Here is a 17,529-nt window from a genome sequence, read left to right as displayed (position 1 = left end):
CCCATCTCGGTGGTGTTCCTAATTTAATCAAGCCAGCGGATCCCCTTTTGGTGTGGGAGATGAAGTACTCATAGGTTTTGGGCGTCAGAACGTGGTCATCTTGTCTACCAAATATACCCTCTTAAATGCCTTTTGAGGGGGCCGTCCTGTCATTTTTGACAGATAGCCCAACAGCATTTCCAGGTGGTGGTTTGGTCAGTTGAGGTGAGGCAGGAGGCTGGTGAGGGAAAGAAATGAAGGAAATCCAACTGGGTCCTGGTTTTGACCAGAAAGGTAAAGAACTGTGATTCCCAAGGATGGGGTCACCTGCGTCATCTGGAGCCGGAAACATCCTAGATTCCAACATGCCGCCCCCTCCCCTTAGAGGCACATCCCTAAGGGGTACCATGGAATAGAACTGTCCGTGAGAACCTCGTGTGTTCCTCGCGTGTAGGGGCAGGAGGAGGCATGGGTCTCGGTGATGTGGGGGAATAGAAAGGAGATCCAGAAGAGGCTGGACTTGGTATTGACAAGGGGGGTGAGCAGAGTCTGGGGACCTAAGTGACAATAGGGTGCTGTGGCATCATGGGAGGGGGGAGGGAGCTGAGGAAGAGTGACTTCGCCTGGATCCCTTGGCTTCAGGGTTGATGAAGGGGACTGTATGGGAGGCCCTCGGACATGCAAGGAGAGGAGTCGGGTGGGTCCAGTATAAAGAGAAACGAGGACTTCTCTCTCCCTGGGCAGGCCAGGCCCTCTTTGATGGGGAACGACCAAGGTTGGTTTCTAAAGCCAGCAAGACAATTCTGGAAGAGGGCTGGATTGGGTGCCCCAGGGAGGGGGGTGCCCTCTGTCGTTTGCACTCTTTCTGGGTGTTTTGGAGGTCCATGTAACTTTCTCAGGGTGGCACTGAGACTTGTGGGGAGAATTTGGCTCAGCATCCCTGGTTGAGAACCACTGAACAGGCTTCATGTGAATGGCGCTGGCAGGAGGAAATTCACAGATTGCTGTATGGATTTGCCCTTTACTGCTGCCACTGTGATACCTGGTTCTGCCACTCTGTCATTTTGGAGATGGTGATGCAGGTGTTTTTTTAAGGCAAGGTATAATTAAGTAATTTTTAGAAACCCATTCAGCAGAGCATTCCACGGGTTGGTGGTGCCAGTCATACAGCTGCTATGGGAGGCGGGGGTACTCCAGCCATGAAGATGTCACAGCATCTATAAACAGCCACGGTGGTGGCTTTAACTTGATCAGCACTGGAGACCCTTTGAAATTACCTTGCTCGTCCTTCTTGGTTGGCTCCCCAGATCGGTTCCTTGTTGCCCACATGAAAAAAGGAGCAAACTGCCTTAAGTTATTTGAGATTCAGTTTCCCCTATCGACAAATAGCAATAGGGGACAGCATCTACCTCCTGGGGTTTGTTGCCATGATAAGATATCAACATGAGCCTTGGTTTCTGGAAATAGTAGGTGATCCATAAATATTAGTTCCTCGCTTTTTTTTTAACAGATAAGAAAATTGATGAGGCCAATATGACATTAATTTACTGCTGGTCTTCAAATATTTCAAAGCTGTTACATATTGCAGAGGAAAGGCACCTTCTTTGGTGCTCCAGGGAGCAGAAAAACAGAGCTAATAGGGAGCAATGAAAGGGAGACAGATTTCAGTTCCACATAAGGAAGAACTCGGAATAATTTACAGCTGGATCATAACGCAGTGACGTTCCTGAAGTAATGAGCAATTCGTCTTAGAAATATTAAATTAGAACAGGATTTATTGACGTTGTTACTGACATTTGGGGATAAATAATTCTTGGGGACTGAGCTTTGTGCTGTGGCGTATTTACTAGCACCTGTGGCTTCTGTGCCCTAGATACCAGTAACCTCCCCTCCCTTGCCCTCCCAGTGCGGCGACTGGAAATGTCTCTAGACATTGTGAGGTCCCCTAGAGTCCAGCAGCACCCCTGGTTGAGAACCACTGAATAGGCCCCGCATCACCCCTTCTTGCCACATCAAGGCCAGGAGGCTCCTGGGTTAGGGTAGTCCCCACCACCTGGGATTGAAGGCCTAACTCACGTGAGATGGGCGGGTTTGGCTGGGGCCAGACGGGCAGGTGAGTTTCGGGGTGGTTTAACGGCTCATTGCTCATTGTGGTTCTGCAGGTCATGCTAGCAGCCTCCTACTGGTCTCTCCTGGCCCCAGCGGTGGAGATGGCCACGTCCTCTGGGGGCTTTGGGGCCTTCGCCTTCTTCCCAGTGGCCGTGGGTTTCACACTTGGAGCAGCTTTCGTCTTCCTGGCCGACCTCCTGATGCCTCACCTGGTAAGTACCGTCCTCAGGTGACGGGGTCGGGTACGTCGAGCTTGGTGCACTGGAGTTATTTCTGTTCCGCCTCGATATACCCTGTGACGCCTCTGCCATGTAGCCCGTGGGGTCGGAACAGATAGCCAGGCCTTGGAGGGACTGAATGGTGATGTCCTTGGAGAGAACACTCTGGGCAACATGACGAATCACCCCCTTGTGTACATTTTGGTAGGTTCAGATTTTGAATGTCACTCTGTTAAAAACCGTGGCCGCTGCCGTGCTGTGGCGTGAGATGCGTTCGCCAGTGGACCTGAACCTGAGAGGAGGGAATTGCCTCTTTGCGGTCCTGGCCCCTGGTGAGCTTGTGATGTCATCAGGGAGAGGACAGTACCCCCAGCTAGAGCGTTAAGACTTTGGTAACATGTCACGTTGGGCTCTGGGTCTGGGCTTAGCTGTGCCACCCACTGCTCCGTTGTTCCTCCCTGTGATCTGAGGGTAACTCCATGGGGGGATTGTGAGCTCAAATATTTTCCAAAAAAATTAAAAAGATGCTGACTATTTTTTTCTTTAAATACTTGCTGAAATAGGACTGGTGAGTTGGGCTTGGAAAGGGCTTGCCCTGGCTTGTAGGAGAGCCTGCACTGCTCAGCAGGGGGAGCCAAGGCCAGGCCCTGCCCCGGGATGGCAGGCCATTGGCTAAAACCCCACAGCCACACGGGCGCTGCCAGTCTAGACGTGGATTGGATAGTCACTTCAGGTAGGCACATGCAGCCTTCTAGATAATGTACCCCAGAAGTCCTAGAGGTGGGCAGAAGACCCCTGAGCTGGGGCCTGCGTCATCTGCTCACCCAGAAAGAGAAGGGGTGCAGCAAGAACCCTGGGTGGGGGACAGCGAGGTCGAAAGCTGCCTCTCCTGTTGGACGGTGAAGGGTGAGTGGAGGTGTACTCCAGCAGCCAGGAGGAAGTTCAGTTTCTGGGCCACTGCCTTCTTTCTGGCCTTAAATTCCCAGCCAGAGAAAGAGGAGGCAGAATTCCTAGGAAGTTGACTTCCGGGCCTGGGGCTGATGAAAGCTGATCACTCACATGGCAGAAGGGCTGTCCTCGGGACCAGTCAGTTGGATGTGGTGACGGGATGGACAGCTGCGATGTGTCCCAAGGAAATACCATCTGTCACTATTTCCTTTGTTTCATCAGAAGCTTGAATGGCAGCGTTTCTGCCCCCTGAACATTTGGCTTCCTTGCCGTCGGGGTGATGGTGGCTTCCCGGGGCCCTCACTGGGAGCTGCCACATTCTGCTAAGTCCGCCCTAGTTACATATGAATTTGCTGATGGGGGGTGCATTCTGCTCACCCTGGCAGGAAGATCCTGTAGCCAGTGGCCTCAACTCCTGAACAGTGGGCAGAAGTCTGGCCCAGCGGCTCTGCTCAGCCCCTGCTGGGTGTCTGTCACCTGGGCCCCTGAGGGAGTCTTGTTGGAGGCCATTGGCAGTCATGATGGGTCATTACTACTGGGGCTGGGGGGTGGAGGGCAGAGGTGGCAGTTGGTTTTGGGCATATTTGATCAGCTGTGCGAACAGAGGGGCTTTCTCTGGGCAGTGTAAATAGTCATTGGCCAATTTATACCGCACAGGGTACTTTTTTTTTAACCTTTTAGTTCATGTTTGTTCAAATATGTTCTTGGAATATGGCTCCTGGGGGAGAGTTCTGGATAGATTACATAGACAATCACGAATGGCTTGGGAGCCGGGGCTGAATGTTGGAAGGAATCGGAAAGGGGCATAATAACCATTAGGGGCCAGAACCTCATTAACTGGCAGAAAGATCAGCTTCCCAGTAAACATCTGTTCTAGGACGTTTGAAAAGAAATTCATTCTCATTGTTAATGCGAGGAGGGGAATTGTCTTAGACATCTCATAAATAGATAAGGCATTATTTCTAATTGCTACAGTCACTGAATACAAATATCGAAAGAGTCTGCTCGGCTCGGCCTGTTGACCTTCACTCCGAGGCTGGCTGAAGATCCCCCCCCCCATCACCATTAATTTGCTCACTGAGTCTGAAAAGGGCGGCAGCTTGGATCTGCAGAAGGTTTTGTGCGGAGTTGACCGGTTTGCTCTGGGTCCTGGGTTGTCTGGCCTCCACCGAGGGGCTCCCACTGGGAGTGCAGGGGGCTGGAAATGTGTTGTCAGGTGTTTGCTGATCTTGGAATTGAGGAAGTGGGACGTTCCATGGGCGAACTCGGTTCAGGATCTTTTCTGTTCCCAGTCGTTCCCCACTGTGGCAGAGTGGGTGCCTGTCCTCTCTTGGTGGCCTCCTAACCGTGAAAGGAGGTAGCCAGGGAGTCTTTGGCTGCAGCTCTGACTGGGCAGCTCCGGTCCTTTGGAAGAGGCCCGGGGAGGAAGGGAGGCCAGTTGGCAGAGAATTTCGGCCACAGGGAGCATGGCCTTTCTGTTCCCTGGGTCAGTGCTTTGCAGTTTGACAGGAAGTGACTCTGTTCATGTCACCTGGACAGATGGGCAAATGCAGAAAGGTTGGCTGGAGGGATTCTGAGGCAGGGCCCAGCTTTGAGCTCTTACTCGTGGCCACTCAAGTGCAGGGCCCAGTACCTGGGAAATCGGAGCCGCTGGGCCCTGCGTATGGATTCCAGGTTGAAGGGCAGCGATACTAGGCTGGTGGGAAGGAAATGGTTAATGTGCAACCACAATCCTGACCTGCAGCTCTGTTCTGTGGCGTTTCCCTGTGGAGCCCAAGCAAAATGCCACTCGTGAAAAGGGTTTTACGCACCCCAACCTGTCAAGTTGAAGCCACTGTGGTTTGTTACCTTCAGATGCATCAAGCTGCTCTCCAAACTGGGCTTTGACAAAAGTCCATGATTTATCTGGGAAGGGAGGAGAGGGTGCTTCTGCAGTCTCCGTTACTGGGGCATGAGCAGGCAGGGATCTACTGAGGGGTTGCCAAGTGGTGGCGCTGTGGGAGGGGGAGGAGGCAGGAGCAGGCAGCTGCCCCTGCCAGGCCTGGGTGGCAAGTGTGGCTGGGGCCAGCCGGAGTCCAGTGTTCCCCTTAGCACGGCCTCAGGGAGAGACTGGACATCCAGCCGCCATTTGGGGATGTGGACATTTTTACCATCTTTGCAGTTTTGCTTTGGTGTTAAGTTCAAGGGCAACAGCGGGGGGAAGTCGCACCTTCAGCTTAAAGCAGTGATTTTTTTCCCACAAATTGGAGGAAAGATGTGTCCTCAAGGCCTTGGGTCTTTCTTTTTAGCTCTATTGGTATCACTCAAAACAACAGGCATCTCGTTATACAATGTTTGAAACAATTTTATGTGAAAATCCCTCTTTCCATCCCCCCTTCCCCGACCAATCAGTCGACCCGATTTACTTGTATTGTTCAAACCGTCTGTGAATCAACTTTACGACCACAGGAACCTGGCCCTTCTGGACGCCCCTCTGCTGCATTCCTGTGCATGCACACATTTATGCCCAGTTGCTCCTCCTTTGTCTCTTTTGTGTTACTTTAAAACATTAAGCTGTCTTTATGGGCATTCGTTTTAGTGTCTGTGCAGCCTGCTGTCATCTGGTCCAGTGTCTCCCTGTTCCGAGTGGCTCGATTGTCCTGTGCTCACATATACACATACGTACATCTCAAAGTAGAATTTTGTGTTTTCTGAAAAAACAAATGGCAGCCTGCGTCTGTGGGTGCTGCTTGCTGTTCTCTGCTTGTTCCGCCTTCATACCTTGGCAGCCTCTTCCTGGGAAGCCTGTGCTCCCCCTCCCTCCCTTCTCTTGGCATTTGACATCTCCCAAGGCTGCCTGAGAGGTAGCAGCGGGGCTGTGGCTGACCGAGAGGACCTGGCCCTTAGTCCTGCCTGGACAGGATCCTGGGGCAAGGGGATTAGCAAGGCTTGGCCTCATCCCTGCCTCCTCCAGTTGCCTGGGTCCCCAGGCATGTTTGGTGTGTGTCTCGTGTGACAGCCAGGAAGATACCTCGGCTGCAAACGTGAAGGAACAGCGTGTGCCCACACTTGTGATAGGCCCCCAGCTTGTGTCAATATTTGACCTGCTGGAGCTCCGTGGAAGAGCCACGTACAACAGCTACCTGGAGAGACGGATGTGGCAAGAGGCGTTTTTTTTTTTTCCTTCTCTCCCGGGGGCGGGGGGGTGGTGGTGGTGGTGGTGTTTGCATGTATTTCTCTTCTCCATAGATTTCTCTCTATCTTTATTTAATGAAAGAATATGTGAGAGGGGAAGGGGAGGGATTGAGGAAGAGAGAACAGCAAGTACAAGCTACAGGGAAGGAGGAGGTCGTGGGGCGATAGGTGCCTCTGGCATTGTTGGAGTGACACTTGGCCTTGCTCACCAGTTTCAGCATTTTCTTCTCGGTTGGGTTTTGTTGAGGTCTGTGCTGTGCTCTCTGCCTCACACTGTGAGCTGCACTCGGGGCTTGCTGTGGCATTCTGCTGGGCTGGTTGGAGCCTCAGCAATAGCAGGTTCTTCCAGGTGGTGACATGGTTGTGTCATCAGAAGAGGGTGTGGGGGGGGGCAGATCGGGCAGTTGCAGGGCAACGAAGGCTGTGGTTTTGCAGTCGGACCTCTTGCTTAGCTATCTGCACATCTGTGTTGATGGGCTCAGGCTGCCAGCCTGTGCGTGGCAAAGTAGAGTGGCTTCAACAACAGCTGTCTTTCCTCGCACTTCTGAGGTGGGAAGTCCAAGATCCAGCACCGGCAGGGCTATTGCTTCTGAGGACTTTCTCCTCATTGGCAGATGGCCACCTTTCTGTCCTCATGTGACCTTCCTCTATCTTTCTGCGTCCATATTTCTTGTTATGGGGACCCAGGTCAACTGGACCAGGGCCTTTGCTAGCAGCACCATTTTGCCTTAATGACCTCCTCCAAGTCCTGGTCTCCAAATACAGTGACATGCTGAGGTTCTTTCTAGTGGCCAGAGCCCTGACATGAAATGTTGGAGACAGAACTCCACCTAAGAAGAGCTTTGCAGTTTCTTCTGACACTTAGGGTACCACAATCGAGAGATGACTAGGAAGAAGGGACCTCATTCTGGGGATGTCACTGGAGGCTGGCAGTTTAGGCACAGGGTACTTTGACAAAAAATCAGATGCCTCAGCAACTCCCCTGGCACCTAAGTGGCAGGCTGCCTGGGTCTGGCCCAGTGGGTGAGGCCCGTTAATGAACACCCAAGCGTAAGCCTTCAGCTTGAGCGCCAGGACCCAGAGCTTGCACAGCGGAGACTGGGAGTATTGAGGAAGGCTTCTCCCGCAGGGGCTTCGTTAACCAGGAGCTCTTGATGTGATGAAGCAGCAGGTCTTTCACAAAGTGGTGTCTGGGGGAAATTGGTATGCACGCCCTGCTGGGTACCAGTGTCTATTCCAGGTGCAAGAGGAAGCCATGGTTGAGGTAGTTTCTTTGGAGGCCTTCTGTAGCCTCCTGTGGTTTTTAGGAAGGTGCTCAGGGCTTGTTTTGGGTCCTGATGGGATGGTATGCAGAGGGCCTGAGAAGGAGTTGAGATAGAGTGCTTGATGATTCTTAGAGAAAATCGGGCCCTTGACTATCCCGTGAGAGCATCGTGAGCACCCATGGAGGCAGCAGGGATGTGTGCCATGAGCTCTTGCTCTTCCTCTCCACGTGCTCTGTTCTCCAGGGCAGGTGGTGAGCACTGTTCTGCACGTTTGTGCCCCTGTGTGCTAGCCACGCACACGGTCCTGGCCTGATGAGGCTGCAGGATTAATATCTGCAGCTTGGCCATCAGTGGACTGGAAAGTACCTGTTCTCTGGCTTTAGACCAGGGCTCAGAAGCCCACCTCTGCCAGTGGTGTTCATTCCTCAGGACTGGCAAGAACACGCAGACGCATGTGTGCCTGCATGTGCTGGAGTTCTAGCTTCGTAGAGGCTGCGTCAACGCTTTGAGGCTGCTGTTGCTCCCTGTGCATAGTGAGGATTCTTGAATGGGAGCAGGTGTGGTTGGAACCTCCTAGAACTTGGATTCTTCCTCCATAGTCATGACACCTTTTTATTTCAGGCCCGTTTGACTGGATGCCTGTCCCGTCTTGCTATCACTTGAGCTTGGCAACTTATAAAAAAAAGTCCAGAAGCTACCATGGAATTGTTTTGAGCCAGGAGAGGGTAGCATGGTGACGATGCTCACTGAGCTGGGAGGGCAAAGCCACAGGGTGTGCATCTGAGCCGAGCTTCCTCCTCCCAGGGTGGCTGGGGACCCTGTCTGTCTCCTTCCAGATCCTCCCTGGGCGGCAGCTGTAGGAGCACCTAATAGAGCGAGTCCAGGCCGTGTCTGAGTTGAGCATCTCCCCCCTCATTGATTCCAGTGAGAGTAGTGTTGATAGAGCTCCCGAGCCAGGAGCCAGAGTTCTAGGGGAGCTGATAAGAAGTTCTGGTGTCAGGGAAGAAATGGGAAATAAGTTTGGGGACAGAGATAAGGCTATGTCAATTTGTGGGGAGGAGGGGCCCAGTTAAAGCCACCAGGAAAATGAAAGCATCGTTCTCTCCTACACGGATGTCACTGAGAGTGGCATCGGGACCTCACTCCGCAGATGCTCAGTGGAGCTGTGCCTGAGGTTCCTTTTGCTGGTTGAAACCTCAGGGCTGGGTGGAGGGGTCAGGGCCTTACCCCTGTGTCTCCCATCAGTGTCTGTGAAATCTCCTTGATTGAATTGTATGGGAGAGAAATGGGAGAATTCGACTTACCTTGACCTGTGGGAGACTGAGATGTTCTGAATTCAATGTACAAATCGGTGACTTCTCTAAACAGGATGCCAGGTGTAATGGCCACTGGGTCGTTATCCCTTCCAGTCGAATGGTTGGGGCTGAGTGTGTCTTGTCAAATGCCCCACCACACCCTGCACAGTGGGCATCCTGAGATGCCGTCTGCCTTGGACTGACATGCTTGGGACAGTAGGGCCAGTTGCCTGTGGTCCAGCCACCGTCCCTCTGTGGCAGCTCCTTCTGCACTCAGTCGTCCACACAGTTTCTGAAGGGACGGTGCCCATTGCACCCCCTGGCACAGACCAGCCTCCACTGAAACGCTGGACGTGCTGCTTACTCTGAAAGTCGGGAAGGACCACCCTGCAAACCCACATCTGCACCATAGTGGGAGCAGAACCCAGGTCTCCCCTGGGCTGTGGTGGGCTGAGGAGGCTGAAGATCTCTTTGAATATGGACCTGAAAGAAAAGGAGTGAACAAGATGCTTCTTTGGGAGGTTGAAATTGGCCAAACCCTGCATGTATCTCGTGGCTGGGGCAAGCATTCCTCCTCTGCCACGTAGCTGCGGATCTGTCACAGCCAGCCACACGCTGTTTGCCGTGAGCCGTGAGCCTGCTCATGGTGGTCACTGGAGTGAGCTAGTTGACTATTTTCCATGTAACGGAGGATGTTTTTGGTTCGACCTTGTTGATACCGATTATGAGCCTTGAGCAAGATGGTTCCAGATTGTTGGGTGGTGGTTCTGTCATTCTCCTGACTGCCCTTTACTGGCAGGCTGAACTCCCCTGTCATTACTGGAGTCTGCTGAACAGGGACGGGAGTCCCTGGTACACCCTCACAGCAGTCTGTGACTTAGGTTGCACAGCGGTGGACGTGGGAGCCAGGGCGATCATTCATTCTGGATCCTGTGGCCCTGGCCTCCTCAGCATGGCGTGCCCTTCCTTTTCTGTCCCTTCTGGATCTATAGAAAAGTGGGCGTGAGGTGCACATTCCACGAGCGGTCGTGGAAGATGACTGTTAGCTTTCGTCACTGGGACAAAGTACCCGAGAACCATGCAGAGGAGCCCAGGTTGGTTTTGACTATTTTGGAAGTTTCAGCCCACGGTCAGCTGACTCCATTGCTTTCTGCTTGAGGTTAGGCAGATCATCATGGTGGAAGGGGGTGGTGGGGGAAAGCTGCCCCCTCGACAGCCAGGAAACAGGTGTGGGGTGAGGAGAGGACACAGCAAGGAAGGAGCCGGGCACAAGATAGTCTCCAAGGGCATGCGCCCAAGGACCTCCTCTAACTAGGTTCCACCTCCACCATCTCCCAGTGGTCCGTTCAGCTCTGAATCCTTCAGTGATGAACCACTGACGAGGTCAGAGAGCCCTCATGATCTGATCTTGATCCCAAGAGTCCCTCCTCTGAACCTTGCTGCACTGGGGACCAAGTCCTCAATACCCAAGGCTTTGGGAGACATTCCAGGCCAAAACCGTAACGGTAGTTCATGCATGTGGGTCTGCATGTGTGCACACGTGCACAGACTCTGTACCTGTATACATGCAGTCCACACACGTACACATGTTTATGCACACACAAACATAAATGCACGCGCGCACATGACTTTTCAGGCTGATGTCCATCACTTCAGGCCCCAGGGACTTGGCTCCTTGTGGCATAGAGTGGCCGTATCCACACAGTGCAGAGAGCTGTGTCAGAAGCTGGCGATCCATAAATCCCAAGGGCCGCCTGGGTTTGGCCGGTGCGCCATTCCAGACATGGCGCCTACAGAAGTGCTGTGTGCTCCAGGGATTGCAGCAGATTCCAGGGCAGCTGGGCGGCCAGAGTTCCTGGAGAACAGTTTAGGGTTTTAGTGTCAACAATAGCCGAAGAGTGTCAAGGAGCCGAACAAAGCAGAAGCTCTCCCGGGTTCTTTCCAGAATTTCTTTACCCACCTTTAGAAATAGTACTGCGGCTACCCAAGTGTGTTCCTGCTGTCTTAGTCATCTTGGACTGCTGTGACAAAATGCCATCATCTGGGTGGCTTAAACCACAGAAAGAACCAAGGTGCTGACTTAGACTGGGTGAGGATCCTCTTCCTGGCTGGCAGATGGCCATCTCCACGTCACATCCTCAGAGATGAGGGAGGGACACGCTCTGGTCTCTTTTCTTGTAACGACACTGATCCTGTTATGAGTCTCCTACCTTGTGACTTCACCTGACTTTCATGACCTCTGAAAAGTTTCCATCACACCGGGGCTTAGTGCTTCAGCGCGTGAAACTTGGGGGCAGGGAGGTGGCGGTGACACGAAGATACAGCTTTTAGCATCTGTTGTAAAGAATTTAAGGAATCCCCTTCCACTCTGTTCAGGACAAACAGGTCTGTGGATGTGGTGAAAACTTCCCAAGCAGAACTCTGAATGACACCTCTCAGTGACAGGAAAAGAACTAGAGTTCGCTTTTGTTCTCAATGAACTTGCATTGACAGCACTCCGTCTTGAGTCCACTTTGTTCCGGTATTTCAGCTTCCTTTTATTAGTGTTCACATGGTGTATCTTTTTCCATTCTCATACTTTTAATCATTTAATAAATAACACATAATCGAGCTGTTTCTTTAATCTAGTTTGATCTTAGTCTCTTAATTGGAATGTTTAGTCAATTTACATTTACTGTGATTTTTGATATGATTAAGCTCCTGCCTGTCATCTTACACTCTTCTGTTTATCCCATGTGGATTTTTTGTTGTTCTTTACCTCCTTTCTGGGCTTTTTTTTTTTAAAGTGGGGGGTGTTAATCATACTGTTTTTAGTATTCCATTTTATCTTCTCTGCTGGATTTGTAAGATATACAATTTTATCTTTTTGAGTGGTTGTGGTTGCTATAAAGATCACAGCATCTTTAATTATCACGCTCACACCCTGTGTAATACAAGAGCTGTTAAACATGTGTCCACTGACCTGTGTAGGTGTATTGTATTATTTTGTCATATAATTTTATTTCTTCACGTACCATGGAGTCTTTAATAGATTGCTTTGACTTTGGATTTCAATGGTCAGTCATCTTTAAGAGAAGTTTTAAAACGTATTAAGGTCTTTATATTTACCACTGTGTTTGCATTTTCCAAGCTTTTCAACAGCAGTCCTCAGGAGACCCAGATTTTCATGTGCTCTAATTTGTCTCCCACAGGGAGAACCGTTTCTTTTTTCCAGCCTTTATTATAAGTTAAGGCATGTTGATGACAAGTTCTCTTAGCTTTTATTTTTCTAGGTCGTATTTCCTTTGCCTTCATGATTTGAAGAATATCTTCACCTGATGTAGAATTCTAGTTAGCAGTTTCTGCCCTTCAGGACTTTAGAGATGACATTTCAAGGACTTGTGGCTTGTGGTGTTTCTGATGAGAGGTTAGCATTGCTCTCCTGTCTGCAATGTAGCTTTTTCTCTTGCTGCTCGTAAGATTCAATTTTTACCATTTTGACTGTGATGAGCTTTTGTGTGGTTTTGTTTTTCTTCCTGGATTGTTTTTTTTTTTTTTCCCCTCTTCTCCCAGTCACATTTCCTATTTCTTATGTCTAGTAATTTTCTATCGTAGGCTGGGCCTGGTTTCTTGTGTTGAGTGAGACTCTGAATTTTGTGACTTTCCTTAGAGCCTGAGTGTGGCAGACAGTTAATATTACTGGTGGTACAGCTTGGGCTCGTCAAGGCTTGGTCTTAGCTTCGTTGGGACACCACGCTTTCACCTGAGGGTTACAGTAGTTTTATATTTATGGTTATGCCTCGGATCTGTAGAGTAGTATTTAAAAACAAAAATTTTAAAAGTTAACCCTAAATTTGGAAAAGGTATTTTTCTGCCTTATTCTCCCTCTTTTTGGAATTCTAATTACACCTGCATTTAGATTGGTGAATAATGTCCTTTAGGTCATTGGAAGTCTGCTATTATTTTTCCACTTTCTCTCTGCTTTTCTTTGAATATATATTGATTGGTCTTTAGGTGCATTGATCTGTTTGCAGTGTCTATTCTGTTGTGAAGCTCATTTAAGGATTTTTATTTGAGATAATACCTTTCTCAATTATAGAATTTTCCTTTAGTTCTCCCCACCCCCACTTTTTGTCAATACTGGGATTTAAACCAAGGGGTTCTCCCAACCTCAATTTATTTTGTGACAGGGTCTCATGAAGTTGTCCAAGCTGCCCTCAAACTTGCAATCCTCCTGCCTCAGTCTCCTGAGTCACTGGGATTATAGGCATGCACCACTTCAACCAGTATTTTTGTTTCATTTTTTTTTTTTTTTTTTAAAAATTGGTTTCCATTTTCTCTGCAGAACGATTACTGCCTAATCACTTATAACAGCTCATGTTTTACTTCAAATCTTTAAGCGTATTTGTTAAACAAATGTGTACCTGATGTAAACTCCCTGTCGTTCTATTATCTCTGTCAGCTCGGGGCCCATTTCTTTATCTTAAAGAAAAAAAAAATCCTGATTGTTGTAGGTCAGGGTTTTCATTGCTGCGAACAAACGACCAGACAAGAACAACTTGGACGACGAGGGGAAGTTGATTTGAGGCTCACGGTTTCAGAGGTCTTAGTCCGCAGAGGGCCAACTCTGGGCCCCAGGTAGGGAAGGGGAGAAGGGCCCAGTGGAGGAGAGATGTCCAGCTCTTCATAGGATCAGGAAGCAGAGTAGGGAGACCTACTTCCTCCAAGTGGACCCCACTTCCCGGTGGTCAATTCAGCTAGCAATGCATGAGCCCATTGATGGATTAATCCTCGGGAGATCAGAGTCCTCCTGACCCAATCGTTGCCTAAAGGGTACCCTTTATTTGTGTCCTTTCTTGGAAGGATCGCAGCCCTACCCGATCCATTTCCCAATCTCTAAAATAGTTGCTTCAAATAATTTACTCAGAATCAGAGATTTACTTGTGTATCCCTTCTTGTTAGGGTTAAAATAGGATTAAAATAGAAAATCAAAATTGGTATTTTTGTAATTTTATTTTTTTAAATATGACAGCAGAATGCATTACAATTCTTATTTCACATATAGAGAACAATTTTTCATCTGTATATAGTGTTCACACCAACTCATGTCTTCATGCATGTACTTTGGATAATGATGCCCATCACATTCCACCATCATTGCTAACCCCCTGCCCCCTCCCTTACCCTCTCACCCCTATGCCCTATCTAGAGTTCATCTATTCCTCCTATGTTTCCCACCCCCACCAAAGAGTCAGTCACCTTATATCAGAGAAAACGTTTGGCATTTGTCTTTTGGGGATTGCCTTACTTCACTTAGCCTTATCTTCTCCAGCTCCATCTACCTGCAAATGCCATGATTTTATTCTTTTATTGCTGAGTAAAATTCAATTGTATATATATATATGCCACATCAGCCACTTGAACAAATGGTGCTGGGAAAACTGGACATCCATATGAACAAAATGAAATTAAACCCCTATTTCTTACCACGCACAAAACTCAAGTGTATCAAGGACCTAGGAATTAAACCAGAGACTCTACGTCTAATAGAAGAAAAAGTATGCCCTAATCTAAATCATGTGGGATTAGGCCCCAACTTCCTTAATAAGACACCTATAGCACAAGAATTAAAACCAAGAATCAATAAATGGGATGAACTCAAACTAAATTTCTTTTCAGCAAAAGAAACAATCTGAGGTCAACAGAGAGCCTACATATTGGGAGCAAATCTTTACCCCTCACATCAGACAGAGCACTAATCTCTAGGGTATATAAGAACTCAAAAAGCTAAGCCTCAAAAAAATAACCCAGTCAATAAATGGGCCAAGGATCTGAACAGTCACTTCTGAGAAGAGGATATACAATTAATCAACAAATACACGAAAAAAATGCTCATCATTTCTAGCAATCAGAGAAATGCAAATCAAAACTAATCTATCACCACTCTATTCAGAATGGCAGCTATTACGAAGACAACAATAAATGTTGGTGAGGATGTGGGGGGAAAAGGCACACTCATACATTGGGTGCACCAATTTGCAGTCCCACCAGCAATGTGGAAAGCAGTATGGAGATTACTTGGAAATCTGGGAATGGAACCACCATTTGACCCAGCTATCCCTCTCCTTGGTCTATACCCAAAGGACTTAAAAACGGCATACTTACAGGGACACAGCCACATCAATGTTTATAGCAGCACAATTCACAATAGCTAAACTGGAGCCAACCAAGGTGCCCTTCAGTAGAGGAATGGACAAAATTGGTATTTATATGAAACTTTCGCTCCAGATTCTTTGCAGGTAATCTTGGTCTCATGTTTTTTAGTTCTTCTACAGTTCCCTTTGTCTTTCAAACGAGGACGTTGAGCTTGTCAGGTCATCTTGAGAAGTAGCTACACGTGTTTCTGAGCACAATGTCTTTGTGCCTTATTGATGTACCTCTGGAATCCTTGTTGCTTTCTGGCCACACTTTTCTTTTTAAGCCTTTAATGAGCAGGCTTTCAAGTGGGGAGGGGGAGTCTCTTGGTCCCGATGTTGAGTGGAGTGTTGCTCCTGATGGCAGGAATCGGGATAATTGGATGATAGCGGGGACATGGACTGATTCAGAAAACCAGCTGAGGGCCGACACTCGGGGAAGGTGACAGGCTTAAGCGTGGGCTGAGGGTCTCAAGTGTTGCCCAGCTGCCTTGACTCTTCCCAGCGTCAAGGCGACTGCTTACATGGAGACGATCACTCCTTTGCAACAATATGGTGAAGGGCTCCTTGAGAGATCTTACATTCTGAAGCCTTTGTGTGCATCAGAATGATGTATTTTTTTGAAAATGCAGCTTTCAGAAGCTCCAGTGCTTTGAAAGTCTCTTTAGGGCAATTGGAGTGTATGGAGTGTCCTGGGAGATTCTGATGAAGCTAATCCGTGGACCTCACTTTGAGAGATACTGATGGATTTTACAGCATTTCTGTGTTTATCATGGTATTTTTACTTCAAGAAAGCATACAAGCAGAGTGGTCGTCAATAACTCATGATGCACATGGGAAAGCTGTGACCTAGAGAAATCAAGACCTTCCCAGGGCTGAAGGCATCGTGGTAGTGAGGCTAGGGCAAAGCCCAGTTCTCCCGGAAGGCTGATTCTTCACTTGGGTCATCTTAGCTGGTGATGTCATGGTATAACTTGGGAAAACTCATTATTTTTATTTCCCTGTGACTTCCTTCAGGATGTAGAAATGCTAACTCATGTAGCATTTTGTTAAGGAAAAATTTTGGGAGAGCGGAGGAGGAAGAACCTAGGGTATATCAAAACACTAAGCTACGCACGCCCAACACAAGGTGCTGTTGCGAGAAGTTGGGGATTTTTGCTTAGGCTCTGCCCAGGGGTGTTTTGGAGGTTACTCTGGCAACACATGAGAGGGTGATTCAGAAGGGTGAGAAACAAAGGGGCCCAGGGACTATTTAGGTGCAGGCAACATTGCATCCCAGGGCAGCGTGGACCTGCCCAAGCTTCTGGGCGTAGAGAGGAAGGCCCCACTGAAGAGCAGGGCTGAGGGTGCAGGCATGGGCAAGACCAGAAGGCTGGGCATGTGGGCAAACACTGCATGGCGATGCGGAGTTCTCAAACCTTGTGGCTTTGAGCTATACTAGAACAGGATGGAAACTCGGTCTTTGGAAAGAAAAGAATGTCTTGCAGGGCGGGGATATGGTTAGAGAAACATGGATTCCGTAATCATTGACCAACAGACCACACACATGTTGAGTCTGTGTCGATGGTGGGGTGTCTGGGATGGGAGGCTTACCGGAAGTTGGGGATGTGAATTCAGTACTCAGGGTGCGGTGGAGGCTGCAGAGATCCACATGATGGTACCTGGTGAGAGCCCTGGAAGGAGAGGGAAAGTTTGACTAATGAGACGGGAAACTGGGCTGGGCTGGCCTGGGGCTTGTGCTTAGGCCAGAGGCAAGAGGTTCAGCCAGAGATCAGAAGAGGCTGGGAGCAGGCGGAACAAGGCCTCCTTGTTGAGGCAGTACAGGCCCCAGGCTGTCTGCCTGCCCCCCAGGAGGCTGCAGAGGGCTCTGATTGGCAGCTACACAGCTGATGGGTATCAGGACAGGTCTGATGGGTGAACCGTGCCCAGCCAGGGAGGGGGACTGGGTGTTCCCAGCCACACCAGAGCTGAAGGCCTGGGTTCCTCCTGATAGTCCCTGCCAAGGTTACCTGGCCAGCTGGCTCTAGGCTTCAGAGGGGACCGACAGGCTCTCCCGTGGACGGGGCTGTCTGTGATGCTTCAGCGTCCCCGCTGGAGGGCCTGCTCTGTGGAGAACAGGCAGGGGAACGTGTTGCAGACTGCTGGGCTCCAAGTGAGGAAATGCAGATATGGGAGGGTAAGGGGAGCTGCGACCTGGGCTGTGTCTGTGGCTTCCCAGGAGCCACCAGGGGCTCTGAGGGCGGTTTTGCACTGGGGCCTGGGATCCTGGTTGATAGGTCAGTGGAGACTGTCTGTGCTAGTTGATCTTCAAACCCCGTGGGTGGGGAGGGTGGGCGAGCCACCGCCCCAGGGCCAGAGCGGCCATGTC

The 17,529-nt window shown here is 49.6% G+C and overlaps 1 protein-coding gene across 6 annotated transcripts in view; it reads left to right on the top strand.

Annotated features, from left to right (window-relative positions):
• Nucleotides 1-17,529, top strand: part of SLC39A11 (solute carrier family 39 member 11) — a 406,238-nt gene that overhangs the window by 109,297 nt on the left and 279,412 nt on the right. For 4 of the 6 annotated variants that reach the window (XM_081271048.1, XM_081271049.1, XM_081271046.1 and 1 more), the window contains one exon: nucleotides 2,142-2,300. The exons of the other annotated variants lie outside the window; for them this stretch is intronic. In XM_081271048.1, the coding sequence (XP_081127174.1) occupies nucleotides 2,142-2,300 (159 nt within the window). The remainder of the gene's footprint in view (nucleotides 1-2,141; nucleotides 2,301-17,529) is intronic. 6 annotated transcript variants of the gene reach the window in all.

The sequence above is a fragment of the Spermophilus citellus genome, assembly GCF_964194105.1.
Source record: "Spermophilus citellus genome assembly, chromosome: 17".
Classification (NCBI taxonomy): domain Eukaryota; kingdom Metazoa; phylum Chordata; class Mammalia; order Rodentia; family Sciuridae; genus Spermophilus; species Spermophilus citellus.
Note: the sequence above shows the minus strand (reverse complement) of the source record. Positions and strands in the feature narration are given on the sequence as shown.